A 25615-nucleotide genomic window follows, 5' to 3' on the forward strand; every position below is an offset into this window, starting at 1 on the left:
GGGTGGGAGGTTGTTTCATTAACATCCTTATATGAAAACTTAATGATTTATGATTTATTCACCTTCTGTTATTTTTTGTTCACTATTCTCATAACTATGTAATTCTCATAATTATATTCTCATATACTTTTGTTCATAATTCTCATATTCTCAAGGTGTTCCAGTACCTGTTGCCTTCTTGCTAGTAAAAAGTGAGCAATGAGTGGCGTATACCTTATCAGAAAGTTGTCAAGAGTGCTTAGCTGAAAAGATAGGCGTTACCTCCTGGGTGGAAAATCCTTTGTGCAAACAGATCAGGTGTCCCCAGTCCACCCAGATGTCCCCAGTCCAGGTCCAGTCAATGCTGTTTCTTCCCAGGCCCCTGAGGGGCTGTCTGAGTTGGTAAGTGACCAGAGTTCTTGGTTAGGACTGCTTTTGTTGTTGTTCATTTGCTAATTTGTGTCCCGACTCTTTGCAACTCCGTGAACTGCAGCACACCAGGCTTCCCTATCCTTCTCTACCATCTCCTGGACTCATGTTCGTTGAGTCGGTGATGCCATCCAGCCATCTCATCCTCTGTCACCCCCTTCTCCTTTGCCCTCAATCTTTCCCAGCCTCGGGGTCTTTTCCAGTGAGTTGGCTCTTTGCGTCAGGTGGTATTCTTGCCTGGAGAATTCCATGGACAGAGGAGCCTGGCAGGCTACAGTCCTTAGGTAGCAAAGAGTTGGACATGACTGAGCAACTGAAATAAAAACAGGACTGTTTTTATTTCTTTTAATTGGAAAAAATATAAAAAACCACGATAACAGTTGTACCTTAAACCAGTTTTTCCTGGGGCTAAGGACAAATGAATTTGGGGATGGGAGTGGAGGTGGGTCAGGGAAAGGGGACACAAGGAGACTGGAAAGACTGATTCTGGAATAGAGCACACCCTCACTCTGTCCTTAAAGGCCATGGTCCCTATGTGGCATCTGACCGTTTATTTGCAATAGGGTTTCTGCATAAACACCCCTCCTCCCCCGTGTGTCCTTTGTCCTGTAGGACTCAAAAGAGTTTGACCTTCTTTCCAGATGCCTTGTCCTTTCTTCCCTTGGGTGCCTCTGTCCTCAATCCCTGGGGCAGAACCCAAGGCTTCTGTATCTTGCCTACTGTAACCTTTAGGACTCAAACACTTTCAGCTTCGGGGGTTTGAATTCTATTAACTAGAGGGAAACAGGTGGTGACAAAATTAACTGCCAGTTGGGAAGCCACAGTAATCAAATGTCTTGAAAACATATTTATTTTTAATTCAGTTGGATCTTTAATCAGCTGTAAAGTAAACCCTGGCCACCTTTTTCATTTTGGGGAGGGGGGAGGATCTGAAACATTCCTGTAGGAATTCACCAGTTGTTTCTGGAACATCAGCTGCCCAGTCTACTCCACATTGGCTCCTAAATCAAGCTTCTTCTACCTTGGCTGGCAGAGAGTCAAGATGGCACTGACAAGTGTTTCCTGTGCTTATTTCTGTGCAGAGGCCCTCAGGGCACCTGAATTTCTGGTCTGTGGCTGGCCCGCCCCTCCTGAGTCCTGCTCTCAGACCTAAATGGGATGGTCTTGGCCTTTCTGGTCTTACAGGCCTCCCCGTTGGGCTCAGGCCAACCTTCCACTGGCTTTCTAAAAGTGTCTTTGAGCCAGGCTCTGGCTCTAGGAAGTCCTACTGTCTTTCCAGGCACGTTGCTCTGGCTTATTTGGCGTGCCTGTGACTTTTTCACCAGCTGGTTGATGAAACAGCTGGACTCTGAAGCATAAGTTGTATTTTTCAGGTATCATCAAACACTTGTTTATTTCTCTGATTTCACTTGTGGCCTTGAGACGTTGTGGCAAGTTGCATTATCTGTCCCATCTCACGTCAGTGCCCATTGACTGGTTAGGGCTAACTCTTATCACTTCTCATTTCAAGGATTTTGCGGCTTTGGACTTCCCAGATGGCCTTGCTTTCTGGCTGAGGGCTGCCTCCTGCAGAAGAGAAACAATGGACAATTTCAACAGAATGAACATTCAGGCCCTTCCCAGCAAACCCACCCCCAAGTTCATATCTTCCCCAGTCTCATCACTGAAGTCATTCCTGCCACCCACCCCTTCCCAGTTTTAAGTGAAAGCTATGGCCCAACTCAAGGTGAAATAATAAAGAGTTCAGGGTTAGAGAACCTGGATTGAAATCCTCACTGCTTGACTTAGCAATTGTTTACGCTTAGACATGTCATATATTCCCTTGAGTCCTTGTTTTCATCATCTTTATTTATTTTAAAAATACTTATTATTTATTTATTTGGCTGCATTTTCTAACTATTTATTTGTCTTAGTTGCGACATGCCAACTCTTAGTTGCAGCATGTGGGATCTAGCTCCCTGACCAGGGATCAAACCAGGCTCCTTACACTGGGAGTGTGGACTCTTGGCCACTGGACCACCAGGGAAGTCCCCTTCATCTTTAAAATGAGGATCGGAGTGTGTGTGTGTGTGTGTGTGTGTGTGTGTGTGTGTGTGTGTGTGTGTGTATATAGTAGATATATATAAAGTAGATAAAGTATATATAGAGAGTATATATACTTATAAAGTAGATAAAGTATATATATATATTTATCTACTTTATAAGGTTGGAAAGGTCAGATGGAAAAATGTACAAGAAAGCACTTTGTAGACTGGAAAGCACTGTTTAAATGTTACGGATTGCCATTAGTATTAAACACAACATGTTAGTGTGCAATAGCTTGAATACACTGGAAATAACACTCAGTGTCTGTGCTAAAGAAGGGTTTCTCTGATGCAGCCAAAGGATTATCTCCAAGGCTAGGGCAGGGCCACTATTATCACTGGTGATAACTGCTAAGGTTTGGACTTGTCCTAGCTCCGTGGCTCAAAGGGAACAGAGCTTTGGGTCAGGTAAGAAGAGAAAACCAACAAGCTAGACCCTGGAGAGACGACAATATTATTGTGATTTTTTATTTGTTTTTATTTTTTGGCCATGTCTCGAGGCATGTGGGATCATAGTTACCCAGCTGGGGATTGAAGCTACTCCCCTTGCATTGCAAGCGCAGAGTCCTAACCACTGGGCCACCAGGGAAGTATTGGGAAATACAGTTTTTGAGGTGGAGTCTGTGGGTTCATGTGGAGAAGGAAATGGCAACCCACTCCAGTATCCTTGCCTGGAGAATTCCATGGACAGAGGAGCCTGGTGTGCTGTGGTCCATGGGGTCACAAAGTTGGACATGACTGAGTGACTCACACACTGTGGGTCCATGTAGAACAGACATTTAGAGGACAGTATGGACAAAGCTTGGAGGAGTGAGTGGACGTAGTGTATTTGGGGGGCACAACTGACTCAGTGTCAACAGAACTTTGGGGCTTAGGCAGAACTTCCTGTCGGGTAAGTTGAGAAGAAGTTGGTTTCGTCTTGTAAGACCTTTGGACTGTCATCTGTGACATAAGCGGAAACCTTTAAAAGACTTTAACCTGGGAAGAGGTTGTTTTAGAAGATAAAGGTGATGCTCTAGGTGCATTCTTTGCGGGATGACCTTGCCTCTACCAGCTGTGCACTTAGCTTCCCCATTGTGATTTTTTTTTTAGTGGCATCACGTTGGTGCTTGAAATCAACCGCTGTGGGAGTATTTACAGCACAAAACTCAGCAGATGATACAAATCAGTCTCTTTTCCGATTGGTTGTTAAAAAAATTTTTTTTCAGCACAGTTAAGAGACCATTTCAGTAGGGTAGGACTTAAGTGGTTTGCAGACTTAAGATGTGCCTTAAAAATCCTTCAAGCTCCACCCAGACCCCCAGCATCAGAATCTGGCAAGTGAGGCAGGCAGTAGGAACCTATTTTTTAAAATGTTTTCAGTCAGTTCTTATGCAACCAGTCTGGTATGACCAGGGCAAGGACAGGACAGGGAGGGAGAAGGGGATGGATATAGTAGGTGTTTCAAAGGTAGGAGCAGCAGAACTCAGTGACAGCTTGGAGGTGGGGAGTGGAGGAGAGGGAATTGCCAGAACTATTTCTGAGTTTCTTCTTTGTACAACTAAGTGGATGGATCGTGGTACAGGTAGCTGAGTGAAGGAAGGCAGATGTGAGTTATTTGGTAGTACAGGTGAGAGTGAGGAAAGGAGAGGGTAGTTTTAGACATGCTGCTTGAGGAGTCCATGGAGGCAGGGTTTTGGTCATGTTCTGTAAAGAGCTGGATCCAGGGAATTGATGCTTGGTGGAATGATCCAAGCTGGTGGTACAGGTTTGGGAGTCAACATGTGGGTTGTTGAGGCCATGGACTTGCATGAGATCATTGAGAGAGAATTTGTAGAGATGAGAAGGGGACTGTACAAAACTCTGTCAGTCCTAAAGGAAATCAACCCTGAATATTCACTGAAAGGACTGATGCTGAAGCTGAAGCTCCAGTATTTGGCCACCTGATGTGAAGAGCTGACTCACTGGGAAAGACCCTGATGCTGGGAAAAATTGAGAGTAGGAGGAGAAGGAGGCGACAGAGGATGAGATGGTTGAATGGCATCATCAACTTAATGGACATGAATTTGAGCAAACTCTGGGAGATAGAGAAGGATGGGGAAGCCTGGCATGCTGCAGTCCATGCGGTCGCAAAGAGTCGGACACAACTGAGTGACTGAAGAACAACAGAAGAGAAGCCAGAGGAGATCCAGCAAACCCAGTTTATATATTGATTACCAAAGTCAGTGGTTCCTTGGAGGGTGGGATTCCATCTACAAAATATCCAAAGGCTTAATAGAAACCACACGTTGTCTGATTCAAATTCTATCAACCCAGGGTATTGAGGCGTGTTATTGGGTGCTGAGCTGAATGACAGTTGAGTGCCTTTCACTAAAAACACACATGCAAATTAGCCAGGAGACAGATAGTCTCTTATCAGTTATCTCTTTCAAAATGTGATAGTTGAGAATGTGGGTAAGGGTTCTTGGTGAGGAGGAAGTAGGGATATCTGCAGGACAAATCTCCTGACTTACCCCTCTGACATCAGAGAGGGAACTTTAGCTTCTCATTTTGAGCACTTTAAAAGGACCAGGATCAAGAGGATTGTCCAAGGGACTTCCTTGGTGGCCCAGTGGTTAGGACTCCACAGTCAGGGGCCTGGATTTGATCCCTTGTTGGGGAACTAAGATCCCATAAGCTGTGCAGTGTGGCAAAAATTTTTTTTTGAAGATCATATTTGGGGGTTATCTGTGGACCAAATGGCTTCTGGCTCTCCTGGGGTTTGAGAGCCCTCAGCAGCTTCCTGAAACTGGATTGGGAACGAGGGGATTTTCCAAAGGCGGAGGGGCCACAGGGGGCTGGCTGGCCTTTGAGACTGTGCTGCCCAAGGTCTTAGTGAATTCTCAGAGACTTCAAGTCCTGGAAAACAACTGTTTGGCCCCGTGACCTCTTGAGTTTACCAATAGGAGATGTGGTGAAGTTGTATTTACTCTCTTCAGAGGACCTAAGATTTCACTGTGAAGCTAAGTAGTGACTGAAGCCAAAGATACTACTGGAATGTGGGAAACTGGGGAAAGGCAGTATATTCCTTTAGCTGAGAGCAACTGAAGAGAGTTTAAGCTGACCCAAGTTCTCCTTGCCCCGTCTCTTCAGGCCCCATCCGAGGGATGTAATGGGTGAGTATAGTTCTTTTCATTATGTGAGACCAGAGGCCCAGGATTCTGTCATGGGTGAGGGGTTCTTTACCCTTTGTGAAAACTATCTCAGAACACGGCTTTCAAGAGAAGAAATTTTTTTTTTTCCAATTAAAGCTTTCAAGAGAAGAAACTTTTTTTTTTTCAATCAAAGCTTGATTTTCTGTATACATGAGAGCTGGAGATGAGCATGAAAGTTTAAAACTCATTGTTTGGGATTAGCAAGTACAAACTACTGTATATGAAATAGGTAAATAACACAGTGCTACTGTATAGCACATGGATTTTATACAATATCATGTAATAAACTATAATGGAAAAGAATATGCACTTTTGTACATATGTGCATAATTGAAAAAAAACAATGTACTTGTATACATATATGTAACTGAATACACATGTGTACACATATATGTAATACATTTATATACGTATGTGTAACTGAATTACTTTGCTGTATGCCAGACACTAAGACAACATTGTAAATCAACTATGCTTCAATAACAATTAAGAAAAAAAAGGAATACCAATGTCAGCCCCCAAAAAGGTACTAATGTTCAGTTATAAATGAATAAGTCACAGGGATATAATTTACAGCATGATGACTGTAGTTAACAACATTATATTATGTATTTGCAAGTGCTGAGAGAATAAATCATAAAAGTTCAGCTCTCATCACAGGAAAAATACTGTAATTATGTAGGTGATGGATATTAATTAGACTTACTGTGTTGATTGTTTTGCAATACATACAAAACCGAATGTTGTATACCTGAAATTAATGTAATGATTTATGTCAATTATACCTCAGTAAAATATACAAAAATTTTAAAATTTTTGAATAAAAAAAGAAAATTTAATGCTCATGGCATCTTAGAAAGAAAGAAACAAACAAAAATTTGGAGGCTTAGACTGCAAAATCTTTCCACACTGATGTTTACCTGTGATGTCTAATTGGAGGGGCACGTTCTTTCCTGTTTGCCTTTTGATGGAGGCTCTGTCAAGCATGAGATACGGCTTCTTCACATCACATATCTGAGAGCTGGGTCGCAGCTTTGGCACAGAGGTGGGGCTGGTGTTAGGAGGCCCATGCCAGCCCCCGTGGGTTCTCTTACAGGGGTGGCTTTATGTGGAGGGTTCGAATGCATCTAATTCAAGTTGGTGTCTCCAGGGCACCAAAGCTTGAAGCTTGGTCTGCTGCAAGCATGAATGAGTGAGTGACCCATGAGGAATTTGTATAGGCTGGTGGGCTTCTGGAGGTCTCAGGCCGGGCCTTACACATTCAGTAAAGCCTAGCAGGATACTTTGAACACAGGTATTGAGGAAAGGTTGCTGAACATGTGGAAGCACATTGTAATCTGGAGGAAGCGGGTAATACTGTACTCAGCAAAGTGTTTTCTGGACTGGCTGGGGAGTATTCATCAGAAGTGGACATGTCAAAGGAAGGACAAGCCTAGATATTTGTGTGTTGATTTTTTTTTGTTGTTTATTTTTGGCTGTGCTGGGTCTCCATTGCTGTGCATGGGCTCTCTCTAGTTCGGTCATGTGGGAGATACTCTCTAGCTGTGGTTCACGGGCTTCTCATTGCAGTGGCTTCTCTTGATTCGGGGCACAGGCTATATAGGCGAATGGGCTTCAGGAGTTGTGGCGCACAGACTTAGTTGCTCCAAGGCATGTGGGATCTTCCTGGACCAGGGCTCAAATCTGTGTCTCCTGCATTGGCCAGTGGATTCTTATCCACTGTACCACCAGGGAATTAATTTATCAGACACATAGTGTACATCTAATATGTGCTAAGCACAGTTCCAGGCCCTGGAGATGAACAGAAATGACACATGAAATAGGATCTTTGCTCTCAAATAGCTAACAGTGTGGTGGAAGGTATAGGGCACAGAATCAGTAATTCCTGTATCCCAGGGAGGATGAGAAGTGTCGTGATAAAGGGAAGTACAATGTGATACAGGACCACCGTGTGGGCGGTGGCCATCAGGGAAGATTTCCCTGAGAAGGTACTACTTTTGGAGGATGATAATAGCTTTAATGTTGAGTATGACTCAATGCCAGATACCTAAGTATTTTGTAGGTACTAATTTATTTAATTTTTACAACACTGTGCTGAAAAAGATATTTTTATCATCCCATTTTTTAAAATTTATAACATCTTTTATTTAAGGAGTACAAAGTACTTCACAAACGAGTGAGTGTGATGGGAGAGATGGAGAAGATAAATTACCTACCCCAAACCACACGGAAAATTCAGGAACAGAATATGTGATGCCTGTATCATCCCCATTTTATAGAGGGTGAAATTGAGCAGGTGGAAAAGTTGAGATTTGGATGTTGTTGTTGTTCAGTTGCTAAATCGTATCCGACTCTTTGCAACCCCATGGACTGCAGCACAACAGGCTCCTCTTTCCGCTATTTCCCAGAGTCTGCTCAGATTCATGTCTATTGAGTCTCAGTGATGCTAGCTAAACATCTCATCCTCTACTGCCCCCTTCTCCTTTGGCCTTCAATCTTTCCCAGCCTCAGAGTCTTTTCCAATGAGTCGGCTCTTTGCATCAGGTGGCCTAAGTATTGGAGCTTCAGCTTCAGCATCAGTCCTTCCAATGAATATTCAGGATTGATTTCCTTTAGGATTGATTGGTTTGATCTCCTTGCAGTCCACAGGACTCTTGAGTCCTCCAGCACCACAATTCAAAAGCATTAATTCTTCGGCGCTCAGCCCTTATGGACCAACTCTCACATCCGTACATTGACCGTCTAAAACTAGAGCCCTCAGTCTTAATTCCTGAAGATCCTACCTCAGTGATAGGAATGAGTGAAGCAAAGAGGGGAGTGAAGGAAAGGATGTATTGATACTAGGCTGGGGAATAGCACAGGCAAAGCCAGACAACTGGAAGGACCAGAGTGGGAGGTGAAATTCTGGAGTGCGTGCGGGAGATGTGGGCACTGGGAAGTAGATGGCATTCAGCTTATTGGGCTTTTGTAACTTAGTTTTAAGTCTGAAGTAAGGAGTTTGAGCTTTGTTCTGAAATTAGGGGATGCCTGAAGGATTTTAAGCTGAGAAGAGCCATGATCAAATCTGCATTTCAAGAAAAACACTGTTGTATCAGCGTCAGGATAGACTGGAGCAGGGCCGGGTTGGCAATGGGCGAAGCAGTTAGGAGCCGATTAAAGTAATCCCCGCCAGGAGTGATGAGAGCTTGACCTCAGGCAATGGCAGTCAGAGTGATGAATGGAGGATGGGATGCCTTGGAGGGATAGTGAAAGTCGCTCTGTCGTGTCCTACTCTTTGCGACCCCATGGACTATACAGTCCATGGAATTCTCCAGGCCAGAATACTAGAGTGGGTAGCCTTTCCCTTCTCCAGGGGATCTTCCCAACCTAGGGATCGAACTCAGGTCTCCTGCATTGCAGGCTGATTCTTTACCAGCTAAGCCACAAGGAAAGTCCAAGAATACTGGAGTGGGTAGCCTATCCCTTCTCCAGGGGATCTTCCCGACTCAGGAATTGAACTGGGTTCTTCTGCATTGCAGGCAGATTCTTTACCAACTGAGCTATGAGGGAAGCCCCTTTGAGCGATAGTAAGGTAGCATCTTGATGAAAGTGAAAGAGGAGAGTGAAAACGTTGGCTTAAAGCTGAACATTCAGAAAACTAAGATCATGGCATCTGGTCCCATCACTTCATGGGAAATAGATGGGGAAACAGGGGAAACAGTCTCAGACTTTATCTTTTGGGGCTCCAAACTCACCACAGATGGTGATTGCAGCCATGAAATTAAAAGAAGCTTACTCCTTGGAAGAAAAGTTATGACCAACCTAGATAGCATATTGAAAAGCAGAGACATTACTTTGCCAACAAAGGCCTGTCTAGTCAAGGCTATGGTTTTTCCTGTGATCATGTATGGATGTGAGAGTTGGACTGTGAAGAAAGCTGAGCGACGAAGAATTGATGCTTTTTAACTGTTGTGTTGGAGAAGACTCCTGAGAGTCCCTTGGACTGCAAGGAGATCCAACCAGTCCATTCTGAAGGAGATCAGTCCTGGGTGTTCTTTGGAAGGACTGATGCTGAAGCTGAAACTCCAGTACTTTGGCCACCTCATGCTAAGAGTTGACTCATTGGAAAAGACTCTGATGCTGGGAGGGATTGGGGGCAGGAGGAGAAGGGGACGACAGAGGATGAGATGGCTGGATGGCATCACTGACTCCATGGACATGAGTTTTGGTGAACTCCGGGAGTTGGTGATGGACAGGGAGGCCTGGCGTGCTGCAGTTCATAGGGTCACAGAGTCGGACACGAGTGAGCAACTGAACTGAACTGAACTGAAGGTAGCATCTGCAGGACCTGGTGTGAAGTTGATGAGGACGTGCATTTCTAATTTGACTGCACCCTTAGTTGTGGAGTCAAAGGGAGAGGACAGAAAGATGGTGAATTCATTTTGGGCCATGCTCAGTTTGAGATTCCTGTTGCACCCAAGAGAGTCCAGTACCACGGCAAATGTGCTGCGCTGTGCTTAGTTGCTCAGTTGTGTCCTACTCTTGGTCACCCCACGAACTGCAGCCTGCTGGGCCCTTCTGACCATGGGATTCTCCAGGCAAGAATACTGGAGTGGGTTGCCATGCCCAGCTCTAGGGGATCTTCCCAACACAGGGATCGAACCCAAGTCTCCCACATTGCAGGTGGATTCTTTACTGTCTGAGCCACCAGGGAAGCCCAAGAAAACTGGAGTGGGTAGCCTATCCCTTTTCCAGGGGATCTTTCCCACCCAAGAATAGAACTGGGGTCTCCTGTATGCAGTGGATTCTTGACCAGCTGAGCTACCAGGGATGCCCCATGGCAAATATATAATAATAAAAATAAGTATTACTGAGGACTTCCCGTGTGGTCCAGTGGCCAAGAGTCCACCCTCCCAATGCAGGGGCCTGGGTTCAATCCCTGATCAGAGAACTAGATCCCACATGCCACAGCTAAAAATCCCATAGGGCTACATCGAAGATCAGAGATCCACGTGCTGGCCAAATACATAAACAAATATATATATATATATATATATATTTTTTTTTTTTTTTTTTTAAGTATTATTGCTTCCCTGGTGGCTCAGAGGTTAAAGCGTCTGCCTGCAATGCAGGAGACCAGGGTTCGATCCCTGGATCGGGAAGATCCCCTGGAGGAGGAAATGGCAACCCGCTCCAGTATTCTTGCCTGGAGAATCCCATGGGCGGAGGAGCCTGGTAGGCTACAGTCCACGGGGTCACAAAGAGTTGGACATGACTGAGCGACTTCATTTCATTTATTTTTTCATTTTAACATTTTTGTGGTACTTATTACTTGCCAAGACTTCTATTAAGTGCTTTATATCATTAACTTGCATAGTCCTCCAAACAGGTCTGTGAAGTGACTTACATTTTAAAAGACAAGGGGGCAAGAATGTAAAGAGAGGTTAACAAGCTGCTCTGAGTTACTCAGATTACAAGAGGCAGAGCTGGAACTCAAATCCTAGGTTTGATCTGGAAACCTCTAAGCTGTGTAATAAAGCTTTCTAGTTGTACTAATATGGAAGCTAGTAGCCACATGTAGTTATCAAGTTCTTGAAATGTAACTAGTACAACTAAAGAGCTGAATTTACAAATATATTTCATTTATTGATTTATTTCTTTGGCTGCACTGGGTCTTGGTTGTGGCATGCAGGGTCTTTAGTTGCAGCATATGGGATCTAGCTTCCTGACCAGGAGTTGAACCTGGGCCTCCTGCGCTGGGAACGTGGACTCCCAGCCACTGAACCACCAGGGGAGTCCCAAGGAACTGAATTTTTACTGAATTGAAGTAACCACATGTGACTAGTGACTGCTCAGCTCTCTGCTATCTTTGGGTGTCATTAATGTATCCATCACGATTGAAGCTTTGCATGTGGATATGATTCCCCCAGAGATATATTGCAGTGGATTTTAATCTCCTGTGGATTACATTCTGTAGTTGAGAATCAGATGAGAGCTATAAATCCTCTCCCATGAATGTGTAATATAACAATTTCATAGATCCACAAAACCTAGGCTCCCTGGGTATAAAGCTTGGAAGAGCAAGATACCCAATAAAATGTGAACTCCTTGAGGTGTAGAGTTTCAGCTTCAGCATCAGCTGCTGAAGCTGAAACTCCAGTACTTTGGCCGCCTGATGTGAAGAACTGACTCATTGGAAAAGACCCTGATGCTGGGAAAGATTGAAGGCAGGAGGAGAAGGGGACAACAGAGGATAAGATGGTTGAATGGCATCACCGACTCAATGGACATGAGTTTGAGTAAACTCTGGGAGTTGGTGATGGACAGGGAGGCCTGGCATGCTGCAGTCCATGGGGTTGCAGGGTCAGACACAACTGAGCGGCTGAACTGAATTTAACTGAGGCATAGAGGTTTCTTCAGTTTTGTTTACTACTCTGTATTTCGTATCTAAATTCTAGAACAATGCGTGGTCTATAGTTGGTATTGTGGACTTCTCTGGTGGCTCAGACAATAAAGAATCTACCTGCAATGCAGGAGACCCGGGTTCGATCCCTGGGTCAGGAAGATCCCCTGGAGAAGGGAACGGCTACCCACTCCAGTACTGAGAATTCCATGGACAGAGGAACCTGGCACAGAGTCAGACACAACTGAGCCACTAACTCTTTCATAATAATGGGTATCAGATAATTTATTAAATGAGTGGCTTAATGAGTCCTCGGAAACATTTTAGGACCAAACAGAAGAGTCCACAAAGTTTGCTAAAAAAAGAAGAGAAACCCATAAACAGGATAAAATCCAAGAACCAGCAGATGGTTGTGTCATAGAAGGCAAGAAGAATGAAGTTTAAAGAATGGGAATAATCATCAGTGGCAGAACTGCCTGGGTGGTCAAATGAGGTTAGGATAGATAAATAACTATTGTCATTGGCTGGGAGTAACAGAGGTCCTGGTTGATGGCAAGGCAGGGTAGGGGTGTGGTTCAGGTTGCAACAACTAATTCACGAGTCAGTGGTGAAGAAGTAGAGGCAGAGGCCTCCATCCTGGTTGCCCCCCAGAATCACTGGACACTTTTTAAAAATATGTATTCTTGAGCAGGCTCAGACTCTGACTTCATAAATTGGAGGAAGAGGCCAAAGAATCCTGATAGTTTTTTTTTTTTTTTTTTTTTAAGTAATTTAAAGTTTACTGATGGCCATAGAAGCTTCCCACATGGCTCAGTGGTAAAAAATCCACCTACCGACACAGGAGACACAGGTTTGATCCCAGGATTGGGAAGATCCCCTGGAGGAAGAAATGACAACCCATTCCAGTATTCTTGCCTGAAAATCCCATGGACAGAAGAGCTGGCGGCTATAGTCCATAGAGTCACACAGAGTTACACACGACTGAGCACACAGGCACACACACAAAGGAGCATTAGATGTGATAATATTTTAAATGTTTTAAGATGAAGAATTTTAAATTACCTAGAAAAATCAGAATAAATGAGATATGCTTGAAATAGGGAGATAAGTATCTTTTCTTTATTTTTAATAACTACTTAATCATCACAACACATTAGATGTAAATCTGTGATACAGTTGTGATGAAGTTTGGCAATCACCAAATAATTTGTTCGTTCAATTAAATAATGGCCCTGAAGGAAAGGAAGGAATCATAAAGGAGATAGGGAGAGATTTTTTTTAAAGTCAGAGACATGGGTATGTTTACAGGCAAAAAAGCTATTAAAAAGAGAAGTATTGGGAATTCCCTGGCTGTCCAGGGGTTAGACTGTGCTTTGACTGCCGAGGGCATGGGTTTGATCCCTGGTTTGGTTGCTGTTCAGTTGCCCAGTCGTGTCCAACTCTTTGCGACCCCATGCACTGCAGCCTGCCATGGTTCCCTGTCCCTCTGCATCTCCGAGTTTGCTCAAGTTCATGTCCGTTGCATCGGTGATGCCATCCTACCATCTCATCCTTTTAGCTCTCTTCTTCTTCTGCCTTCAATCTTTCTCAGCCTCGGTCTTTTTCCAATAAGTTAGCTGTTCGCATCATGTGGCCAAAGTATTGGAGCTTCAACTTTAGCATCCGTCCTTCCAATGAGTATTCAGTGTTGATTTCCTTTAAGATTGACTGATTTGACCTCCTTGCTGTCCATGGGACTCTCAAGAGTCTTGGATCCCTGGTTGGGGAATTAAAAATCTCATAATCAGGGCAGCACAGCCAAAAGCAACAGCAAAACCTAGATAGAGGAGTGTAGTGAGTTATAGTGAGTTAAAAGACATTTAGCTGGATTCTGAATCCCTGAATCTTTGACCAGCTACCCACTCTGTTACTTGTTCCCAGGGGAGTCATTAAGCAGAAGCAGTCCCTGCTATCTTTGCAGACATATCATTAATTTTCATGCATAGCATGTAATTTTCTAAGTAGTAGTTGAGAATATTCAGGTATGTTGTGTAAAAAGCAGTCCTTGGCAGTGTCTCAAATCACATCTGTTTACTTTCTATTATTAGACTTTCTTATAGCCGCTTGCCAGATGACAAACAGAAACTGTTCCCTTTTATCCTCTACTTATTTGCTACCTTATTTATTTATTGCTTATTTGCTATCCTCTACTTATTTTCTCCCCCCAGACACCCTTCTTACTTAAACTAAAATGGTAGGTGCCAGAGTCATTTCACAGGTGCATATAATCCAACATGAAAACTCAGTCTTTTGTCGGTGATGGCGTGAGTCTACTTTTCAAGTCAGTGGCTCTCAACATTTTTACCATAAAGGTCTCTTCTGCTGTTTCCCTTCCATATATTGGATGTTTCAAAGTATTTATCTGCTGCCAAAGTAACTGTGAATATTAAGTCCAATGAGTGTCCAACATCTCAGGTGCACCTACCAAGGCCCCAGCATGGACCTGTGTGTGCTCAGTTGTGTCTGACTCATTGCAACCCTGTGGCCTGGGGCCTCGCTATGGAATTTTCCAGGCAACAATACTGGAATGAGTTGTCATTTCCTACTCCAGGGGATCTTCCCCACTTTGCCATCGAATCCGAGTCTTTTGGGTCTCCTGCATTGGCAGGGGAATTCTTTACCACTGAGCCACCTGAGAAGCCCAACATGGGCCTGCTGCTGCTGCTGCTGTTAAGTCGCTTCAGTCGTTTCTGACTCTGTGCGACCCCATGGATGGCAGCCCACCAGGCTCCCCCATCCCTGGGATTCTCCAGGCAAGAACACTGGAGTGGGTTGCCATTTCCTCCTTCAGAGCATCAAAGTGAAAAGTGAAAATGAAGTCGCTCAGTCGTGTCCGACTCTTAGCGACCCCATGGACTGCAGCCCACCAGGCTCCTCTGCACATGGGATTGTCTAGGCAAGAGTGCTGGAGTGGGGTGCCATTGCCATGGCCCTAGATGTTTACACATGGTAAATGGTTACTACCATTTCTAATCCTCATTACAATCTTTAAAGTCATGTAGAATATCCATATCTGACACTTGGGAAAGTAAAGTAATTTGCCCAGTGTCACTGTGCTAAGTGGCAAAACTTAAATCTTCCAGACTCCAAATCCTGAAGTCAGATGTTGTGATTAGATTACTCACAACTTAATCCTCAGTACAGTTCTACAAGTGGTGTGTTACTGTTCTTATTTTCCAGGGAAATAGGCTGAGAGAGGGTAAATGACTTGTCAAACTTATAGCGCCAAAAAGAAACAAAGCCGGGGGTGAACCTAGGTGTGTCTGTCTCTATAGAGACAGGGCTTCCTTGGTAGCTCGGATGGCTGAGAATCTGCCTGCCACTGCGGGAGACCCAGGTTCAATCCCTGGGTTGGGAAGATCCTCTGGAGAAGGCAATGACAACCCACTCTAGTATTCTTGCCTGGGAAATCCCATGGACAGTGGAGCCTGGCAGGCTACAGTCTGGGGTCACAAAGAGTGAGACACTACTGAGCGACTAACACTTTCACTTTCAGAGTAATTCTGTTACATCCACTGCTTCAAATAATTTCTTCCCCCACTTTTATTAACCAAAGACATACGTCAATCAAAGCCACTCTGAGCTTTTCAGAGCTTCTAATTAGCATAAGATAATTGGTATCAACACACTAAACTGCTCTGATTACAGCCCAAAACAAATGCGAAAAATGAGGCACAGCCTTAGTGTGGGTAAATGTACAGATTCCACCAGGCTCTGGAAATACTAAATGACAGCTCACACATCCCCATAACTGCTTGGAATCTCTGGAATTTCTCAAACCCCTTCTGGGTTTAGGAGTCACAGTAGTGTCATCTGGGTAAGAAAGAGTTGTTTCTACTTACAAAGCACCAGCTCAAAAAAGGTGCCAAATTTAATTTCCCTCAGAGTGAGGCGGTACTTTATAGAGGACAAAAGGACACCTTCCCAGTAGGTTGTGTGTTTAGGCTGAACGCCCTTCCTGCCAGTGCCCAGGGATGAAGGTGGGTGGAGAAGGGAGACCAGTGGAATCATGGGAATTTACCCAGACTGCATTGCAGAGCTTCCTGCTCTAGCCTGTGAATTTCTGCCTCTGGGGTGTACACTGCCTCAGATGGAGTGGATTTTTTCCAGCCAACGTTCCTGGTTTAGTGTGACCTTCTAGGATAAGCTCCCAGCACTGACTTGCTGGCAGGGAAACAAAACCAGGACTCTGGATTTGATTCACTTCAGCTAGTTTCCCTTAGGAATGTAAAGAAGCATTTCCCCCACCTTATTTGGTAACTCCGTCTGGTGTTTCAAAATTGAATTTCTATAGTGAATTTTATCAGCAGCTTGAATTTATAACAGGAGAGACTTTTAGTCTTCCTCCTGCCTTAAACTAGCTCTTCTGAGGAAAAGGCAAAAAACAGTTGCTTATACAACTGCTTCCTTGCATTGTTAAGCTGACTTTGGGTCATCTGGTGCCCAGGCTAAATCACCCCAAATCAGACTTTCTGACAAAATATTTTCATCTGTGAGCAACCTCTGCTGGCCTTCCTCCAAGTTCTTCTTACCTTCCTTAAGCTGCAGAACCCACACTGGTCACCTGCCCTCCAAGGCCTTGAATGAAATGGAGTCACTGTGGGTGTAGCCCTTGACCCTCCAGCCTCCACGTGCATGCATGCCTGCTAAGTCACCTCAGTAATTTTCTGACTCTTTGGACCGGAGCCCACCAGGCTCCTCTGTCCATGGGATTCTCCAGGCAAATATGCTGGAGTGGGTTGCTGTTTCCTCCTCCAGGGGATCTTCCCCACCCAGGGATCAAACTCCTGTCTTTTGTGTCTCCTGCATTGGCAGACGGACCACTGAGCCACCAGGGAAGCCCCAAGCCTCCCACACTCCTCTGTAAACACCCTGCTCTGGTGGTGGTTTTTCTTCATGACCTCAGAAGCCTGGCAGATTGATGTAGAGGGCAGGGCAAGCTGCCCAGTGTCCAGGTAGCCTGTCTCATTTGAAAAGGCTCATATAAGAGAGGAGCTGAGAGGTTTTTTGTTTTGTTTTGTTTTTTGAGAGAGAGGCCATATCTGAATCTCTGAAAAGTCTGCTCAACAAATATCAGTTCATGGAGTTGAGTGGAGGATGGGAGTGGTTGGCCTCTATCTCACTTTTAAAGATGGTGGTGAAAAAAATGTTCTGAAAATGGGAGGAGAGAGGACCCGGCTCCTCCTGTTGGCGGGAGGAGCCTGTGCACTCTGCAGCGGTTGCTGCCATGGATTTACCTGGAGGCCTCTTGTCTCACCTTCACCTCTTCACTGTGTTGCCTCAAATCCCCCAGGACAAGTGTCTGCGACCTGTGGCCTTTCACCCTGTGGCCATTGCTGTGTCGCAATACTCAATGAAGGTTAATTAATTAATATGTGGTCCGTGTTTGGTGAGTTGAACTGAACCAGAACCCTCTCTTCTGCTCATCCTGAATCTGTTTGAATTTCAAGTGTCAGCAAAAAACCCTTGCTGTTGAGTCAGTTTTCTCTTACCAGCCCCGGAAGGAAATGATCTTTCTCTGGTCTTTGTTTCTGTAACATTTAATATTGACTTCTAAGAGCTGTCATTTTCTACTTTTAAATGTAGTTTATATTGACTCTTACTTTCCAGATTGTAAACATGTTGAGAGATGTTTGAGATCAGACAGAGATCCTTGTCTGATTCATGACTTTATTTTCGATGACCCACAAAATGATGCCTTACACATAATCATAGCATTTTTTACAGCAGTTGATGGGCTTCCGGTGTTGCCCGACTGGTAAAGAACCTGGCTGCCAATGCAGGAGATGCAAGAAACAAGGGTTTGATCCTTGGGTTGGGAAGATCCCCTGGAGAAGGAAATGGCAACCCACTCCAGGATTCTTGCCTGGAAAATCCCACGGACAGAGGAGCCTGGTGAGCTACAGTCCATGAGGTAACAAGGAGTCGGACACGACTGAGCACGCACACACACAGCCGTTAATATGTGCCAAACACTGTTCTTGATATTTCTTTAATTCTTGGAATAGCTTTGTATTCTTTAATCCTTATGATTGTTAAGAACTTTCATAACATCTGTCTTCATTTTGTAGGTAAGGAAAACACTGTTCAATAAGTTGCTCAGAGTCGTGATAGTAGGAAGTGAAAGATAATCTGAGGCAGAATATTCTAAGGTCTAAACCTAACCTTGATGCTGCCTCTTCTTCATATATGTGCACTTAGAGGGCATTATAAATACTTGTTGAATGCATGCAGTTGATATTTCTTAGTTGCTTAGAACCAATAAATAATTTGAAGGTGATCCATGGTTGCTTTTACCTCCACTTTCTGAACTGTTTTCTAAGCAATGGGAAGGCCAGAAGGGGGCGCCAGAAGGTTGGTTCTAGTTTTGGTTTCAGAGGCTGGATGGGATTGGCTGCCTTCAGGTTCTGGTTTGGAAGACGGCAGTGCCATCTAGTGGGGTAACTTGTTAATATCAGCTCAATTATTTTTCTGAAACCCTGGTTCTTGCCGTTTGGTTCTGGGAGCTCCCTTTTTAGGCTTCCGGGGTGGTGCAGTGGTAAAGAATCCGTCTGCCAATGCCAGAAACGAAGGTTCAGGAAGATCCCCTGGAAGAGAAAATGGCCATCCACTGCACTGTTCTTGCCTGGAAAATCCCATGGACAGAGGAGCCTGGCAGGCTATAGTCCATGGGATCACAAAGGATCAGACACAACTGAGCAGTTTTGATAGCCCAAGGGAAGGTAGGGTGAGAAGGAAGAACAGCCCATTATAGTTTAAATGGAGTCAAGTTTAATTTCTTCCATGAAGAGGCTGTAGTGCTGAGCGTGGTCATCGGGTTGGTGGAGCCCCTTTAAGTTTTAGATGGTGTAAAGCACGGGGCTCCAGACACCCCTCCTCCCTACTCTCCACATGTGCTGCCAGAGATGTAGACTGATATTCTTCTCTCTCTCTCTTTTTAGTATATTGTTTTGGTATTCCTCTCTTGATAATGGGTCTGCTTTGGGATTTGAGTTCTAGTCATCTGTGGGTTGCCTGCTGTAGCCTTAACACCTATCCTAGGTTGTATAGAGGAGGATACTTGATCCATATGACAGGTCAGTCCCAATGTAAAAAAGTCCAGTGGGTCAGCAACATGATAGCATAATTTGTTACGAGTTTTTTTTTAAATTCACTTATTTTTAATTGAAGGATAATTGCTTTACAGTCTTGTGTTTGTTTCTGCCGTACACCAAGATGAATCAGCCATAGATACACACATGTCCCCTTCTCACACCTCCTACCCCATCCCACCCCTCTAGGTTGTCACAGAGCACTTGTTTCAGCTCCCTGAGTCATACATCAAATTCCCAACGGCTATCTATTTTATATATGATGGAGTATATGTTTTTAAAAGGCAAGTCGAATGACGAGGAGCCATTCCGTAGGGAATGAGCGGCAAAAAAAAGTGCTCTGTGTGCACACTTTGTTCTGCCAGGCAACTGGAAGCTTCGTATGTGGCGCTTTTCTGATTTCTGGCATGTGTGTGTGTGTGTGTATGTGAAAATGTGTTGTAAATTGCTTCTGAGTTCATTTACTTCTTGCTGAAAGATGGGATCATGAGAGCATGGTTATAAAATCACTTGCTTCTTTGATGGAAAGTGTGCAGGCACTGCGACCAGCACTTACCCTGTGAGAACGTTCAGAGTTTGCTGTCTGCTGGGGATCTAGTCTAAGGAATATACGGTGTAGAGATCAGTGCTTTTTATGGCTGTAAACTATCCAGCAGAACAAGGGAACAATATTGGTCCTACTGGGCCTGCGTTAGAGTGACATGTATGGTAATAACAATTTATTATTAATAGAATTTATACAAAACAGGGGTTTGCTAACATTTTCTGTAAGGGATCATACAGTAAATATTTAGGCTTTGTGAGACTAATGGCCTCATTGCTGCACTTAATTCAGTTCTGCCTTAACTACACAGCTCCGCCCTTGTAGCAAGAACAGTCCTGATTACTATGTAAATGAATGAGAGTGGCTGTGTTCCAGTAAACCTGTATTTAGGACATATAATTTTGAATTTCATGGAATTTTCATGTGTCATGAAATAATATTATCATCATTAAAAATTTTTTTAAAAATTCCCAACCATTTAAAAAAGTAAGCACCATTCTTAGCCTGCAGGGGCTCCAGATTTGGCCAGGGGGCTATGGCTTAAGGACTCTTGATTAGATACCTGGGGTACTTAATAATTAGCAGTTAATACAATGACTGATCACCAGCTTTGGGTTCAGCTAGTATCATAAGATGTCCAAACAGCTTTTCTTTCTCTTGAGTAAGATAAATGACTGTTGAATTCCACATAATTTTAAAGTAAGTGTCATGCATGGTATGTGCACTGTTTGGAAGAGAATTTCCAGACAGAGGCAGAATGAGAGAATAGAGTTTATTGCTCTTTGAACAGCTGACCAGCTCATGGGAGAACTGACCCCTTTCACAGGCTAGTAGCCAGTTTTTATAGCCTTGATGCTTTCGAATTGTGGTGGTGGAAAAGACTTCAGAGTCCCCTGGACAGCAAGGAGATCAAACCAGTCAATCCTAAAGGAAATCAACCCTGAACAGTCATTGGAAGGTCTGATGCTGAAGCTGAAGTTCCAGGACTTTGCCAACCTGATGTAAAGAGCCAACTTATTGGAAAAGACCCTGAAGCTGGGAAAGATTGAGGGCAGGAGAAGAGGGCGGCAGAGGATGAGATGGTTAGATGGCATCACCAACTCAATGGACGTGAATTTGAGCAAACTCTGGGAGATAGTGGAGGACAGGGAGGCCTGGCGTGCTACAGGTCACAGGATTGCAGAGTCACGCAGTTTAGCAACTGAATAACAACAAGGCAGAGAATATTCCTACTGGAAGGGTGGGTATTTTACCTCATACGGGGTCAAGGGCCTAGCAGGTTTAGATCCGAAGGCTCCTGGCAACAGTTGCTATGGGGCTTGGGTAATTCTGGAGATTTTTATCTTGTGACCTTAGTACAGGGCTCCACGGTATGCACTTTAAGAACTCTGTGAACTGAAGCTCCATAATCATCGTGCCTCCAGGGCTTTAAGGATCCCTCTGCTCACCCTCCTTGCCCTCCCAGGAGGCGAAGAATCCTGCCAGGTGGCCCCAGGCCCCACCGGGTCTCAAGTCTTTCTCCTGCTGGAATTCCCCTCTCTTCCCCCCACCGCCACCCCTTCCCTTCCTGCCCCATTGGCTGTGCCCGCAACTGTGGGTCTCAGGTGACGGGGTTCTCCTGCAGATCTAGAGGCCCAGGGACAGAGAATGCCAGAGGCACTTACTCCATGGAACTGGCCTGGGAAGAGCCAGGTAATAGGTCAGGATCTTCCCGGGAGCTTTAGGTAGGATGGGTGGGGTTTTCAGAAGGTCTCAGTTCCACTGCCTGCCAGTTATGCCCTCTGTGTCAACTTCCATGGTAGGGGGAGGGAACATGTACCTTTAAAATGTTGTAACCCTGTTTCCCTGTCGAGCTGGAGTCTCGGCGCTCCCCCAGGGTTGAGAAAGGAGGCGAACGTTAACGGTTCACATCCTGTCTTTCCTCAGCAGCCAACAGAGCAGCCAGCAGAGCAGCCAGCAGAGCAGCCATGACGATGACTCCAGCAGGTTCCTGAGTCCTCGCGTGCGGGAAGAAAGGTGAGATCACATGGCCAGGGAGGACGGGAGGCCCGGGAGGACGGGAGGCCAGCGATGACAGGGGACGGGGAAGATGTTTGAGGAAGATCAAGTTTCTGCCAGAAGTGAGAACCATGAGAAACTGCAGAGGAACAGAAGCTGGCCTGACCTCTGTGCTCCAACACGGTTCAGAAAGAGAATGCTACCCCCTCGACCTGAGAGGGGACTAGTTCTAAAGGCTTTGGGTGCTCAGTAGAGGGAGAAGTCAGTGTGTGGAAACCAAGTCTGTTGGAAAGATGTCGGAGTGGGACCTGAGGTGTCCTGTAAAGGTTGGGAATGCTGTGGATCTGGAGAGGGAAAGGGTGTTTCCAAGCCTGAGGAAAACGGCGTGGCCTGGGATGGTGTGTGTGTCATTAGAGTGGTACCTGAAAGCTGGGCTTGCCTCTTGCTGGGTGTCAACCAAAAGATACTGCCAAGTCAAAGATCCGGAGAAGGGGACTTCTGCTAAAGCTAGGGGTACATGCATATTCATGCAGGCACTTGAATGGAGGAGAATTCAGCATAGAATTTGGACAAAGGTCAACAGAGTTCAGGCTCTAGTTGAATGAAGTCAGGAGGGTCTGTCCATCCTCCACCTGGGTGGGGGCCTTAGTTCCTGCAGAGCTTGCAGACTTGTATCAGATGATTATGTGTAGTCCTTGACAGGGGTGGGGGGGTGGAAACTAGGACTGTGTTTCCTGACTGATTTTCCTTTGTCCCTGTCTTCCCTTACTTCTCTTAAGCTTCTTGGATCACAGAATGGCTTCTCTTAATGTCAAGAAAGCCATTCCTGGGACCCCAGGGTGCTTGGTGGTAAAGAAGCCACCTACAGTGCAGGAGGCACAGGAGATTCAGGTTTGATCCCTGGGGTGAGAAGATCCCCTGGAGGAGGAAATGGCAACTCACTTCCATATTCTTGCCTGGAAAATTCCAGGAACAGAGGAGCCTGGAAGGCTACATACAGTCCATGGGGTCACAAAGAGAGTCAAGATACAACAGAACACACATGCTTAAGAGGCTGGGACCTTTTCTTTAGATTTATAAAGCTTTATGTCTCTTGCTATAGTTCTCAGTTCTGTGCTTATTACTAACCATGATTGACAGTTAAGCTCATCAATTTAGGTGGAGGCATGGGACACTCCCGGAGAGGGCAATGGCACTCCACTCCAGTACTCTCGCCTGGAAAATCCCATGGATGTAGGGGCCTGGTCGGCTGCAGCCCATGGGGTCGCTAAGAGTCCGGCACGACTGAGCAACTTCACTTTCACTTTTCACTTTCATGCATTGGAGAAGGAAATGGCAACCCACTCCAGTATTCTTGCCTGGAGAATCCCAGGGACAGAGCAGCCTAGTGGGCTGCCATCTCTGGGGTCACACAGGATCGGACACGACTGAAGTGACTTAGCAGCAGCAGCATGGGACGCCCCTGGTGGCTCAGATGGTAAAGAATCTGCCTGTAATGCAGGAGACCTGGGTTCACTCCCTGGGTTGGAAAGTTCCCCTGGAGATGTAAATGGCAACCCACTCCAGTATTCTTGCCTGGAAAGTTCCATGGACAGGGGAGCCTGATGGGGTTAGTCCATGGGGTCGCAAAGAATCGGACACAACTGAACAACTAACACTTTCATTTTCTTCATGGGGTCTCCAAGGGACAGAGACTAATGACTTTCATCAAGATGCTTGATCAGTTATGATCCGCTGGGAGTTCCCTCAGTCTCTATGAGGCAGGAGATATTAGATGGGCTGCAGGTTAGACATTGACAACTGGCCCCTGTTCACACTTCCCGGGGTGACAAAAAGATGGGCTGCAGGCCGAACACTCATTCCCAGGCCCCTGTTTATATTTTCTGAGCCAAGAGACAAATGCGCTCCAGGCTACATGTTTGTGGCCAGACTCCTATCTACATTTTGAGATCTACACCTCGATAAAAGAAACGACAGGAATAGGGTGAATAACGACATTGGACGCTTTTATGGTAGGAACAGAGCTAAGCCCTATTAGAAGATCAAGAGGTCATACATTTCCATCCTTGGGGCAAGGGAGAAACTACACTTGCACAAAAGGTGTAATGAGGCCAAAAAGGCAGGGGGTGCCAGGCTATAGGAATTCTTGCCGTCTGCCTCCCGTATGCCTCTGGGATGAAATCCATCTTCACTGAGCGGTATGATCCCACCTAGGGGAGGGTCCCTAGACAAATTAGCTTCGGGGGGTGGGGGGAGGAGGGGTGGGCTGGGGCTGGTCAAAACAAGATTGACTAAGAAGCAGACAAAGACCTGGAAGACTGGCCACTCAGAAAGGATTTAAACCTCCCAAGGCACAACTCTAGCAACTGAATGGAGTTTGCACATGTGCTCTGCCTTTCTAATAAATACTTTACTTCCTCTACCTCATTGCCTAATTTCTCCTTTCAAGGTAGACAAGGACTGGGGACTTAGATTCTAGCCACTAGTCCCTGTGGTCTATCAGTTAAGATTCCTGGTTTCCACCCAGGTGACCAGGCTTTGATTCCTGACCAGGGAATTAAGGTCTCGCTTCCAGCCGCTGCTCACTGCTTTGTGCATCTGAAATCATCTAGAGTGGCCTTCGCCCTCTTTTCAGTGCTCTCTGGATTCCGACAACCCATGCTTCCAAAATTGGAAGGGTCTGTAGAGTTCCCCAGCACAACTCCCTTCCCCATGTTGTGCGGTGAACATCCCCTGAAACTGTCCATTTCTGATCATCATACCTTCAGTTGATCGGCAACTCCTTAGTCCTCTATTTTATCTCTGCCGCTTGCTATGTTCCTGGGAGAGATGAATAGGTACCGACTTGCAGAGACTCTACAGCACGTTTTTCCCACGGCTCCTTGCTAACTAGAGTCAGCCTTGATTTTGTTCAGTACTTCAGATTGTATGTTGATAAAAGTGATATTTTAGCTGTTTCTCTGCCCCCTCCCACAACCCAAATGAAATATTATGGATGATCTCTCCTCCAAACCTCTGCTCGGAAAAATCCTTTAAATGTCTTCCCTGGTCCTTTCATCCTCATCCCTGGCCCACTGACAGCCCCTTGAGCTCTTCATGGTGGGTGTTGGATATAGTTTTGCCCTAGCTCACGTTGGGCAGTATGGGAAACAGAGAAGGCCGTGAGCTGAAGGATGCTTCTGTGGTGGTCCCTGTGGACCCCTGCCCTGGAAACTCAGGACTGGTGTGTGCTCACCATGGTCTTTCTGAATGAATTCGGTTTTTCCTTCACAGTCAGTGGGTTCTCCTGGAGAGAACAAGTCCTCAGAGTGCTAATTAATCACTCAGCCGCAGCTCGGAACAAACCTTGACACCCTTCACCTAATCCTTCCTCCAGCAGGTTTCTGACCAATTAAGAGACTCTCTGGGGCGTTTCAGATGTTGGTCTGTGATATGCTGGCCTAGAGCAAGTGTGCGATCTGAACCCTGGGGAGAGGGAACCTGACTTGTGCTCATTGCTCTGGGCCCAGTTTGATGGACAGCGCACCCTGCTGGTTACGATGGCATTTCCCACACCGGCCAGTGTAGTGCCTGGCCAGTATAGTGGATAATACGGACCCTTTTCTGTGGCTGCTCCTAATTCTGCAAATCACATTGTCAATTGCAGAATGAAGGATTGTTTCATAGAGCAGACAAAAAAAAAAATTTGATTTTTCTGTTCTAAAGATCAAAATTATAATCCTTCAGTATGAAATAACTTTCCACTGGTTAAATAAAACATTGATTTTTCTTTTTTCTTGTAAAAGGTTTAGAATGGATATCATATTTAGAGATAAAATAGCTACTGTACTGTAATCTTTATAAAATCCACATTGGGACTTGCCTGGTGATCCAGTGACTAAGACTCCAACCTCCCA

General features: G+C 45.2%; 1 protein-coding gene across 8 annotated transcripts in view; it reads left to right on the top strand.

The window, feature by feature from the left end:
- The window catches only part of GRAMD1B (GRAM domain containing 1B), a 213020-nt gene that overhangs the window by 51201 nt on the left and 136204 nt on the right, over positions 1-25615 (top strand). For 6 of the 8 annotated variants that reach the window (XM_070803567.1, XM_070803571.1, XM_070803569.1 and 3 more), the window contains exon 2: positions 21648-21737. In XM_070803567.1, coding sequence (XP_070659668.1) covers positions 21648-21737 — 90 coding nt within the window. Of the gene's footprint in view, positions 1-1918; positions 10660-21647; positions 21738-25615 lie in introns of those variants that run through there. The other 2 variants (XM_070803573.1, XM_070803565.1) reach the window with 2 other exon arrangements.

The sequence above is a fragment of the Bos indicus genome, chromosome 15, assembly GCF_029378745.1.
Source record: "Bos indicus isolate NIAB-ARS_2022 breed Sahiwal x Tharparkar chromosome 15, NIAB-ARS_B.indTharparkar_mat_pri_1.0, whole genome shotgun sequence".
Taxonomy (NCBI): domain Eukaryota; kingdom Metazoa; phylum Chordata; class Mammalia; order Artiodactyla; family Bovidae; genus Bos; species Bos indicus.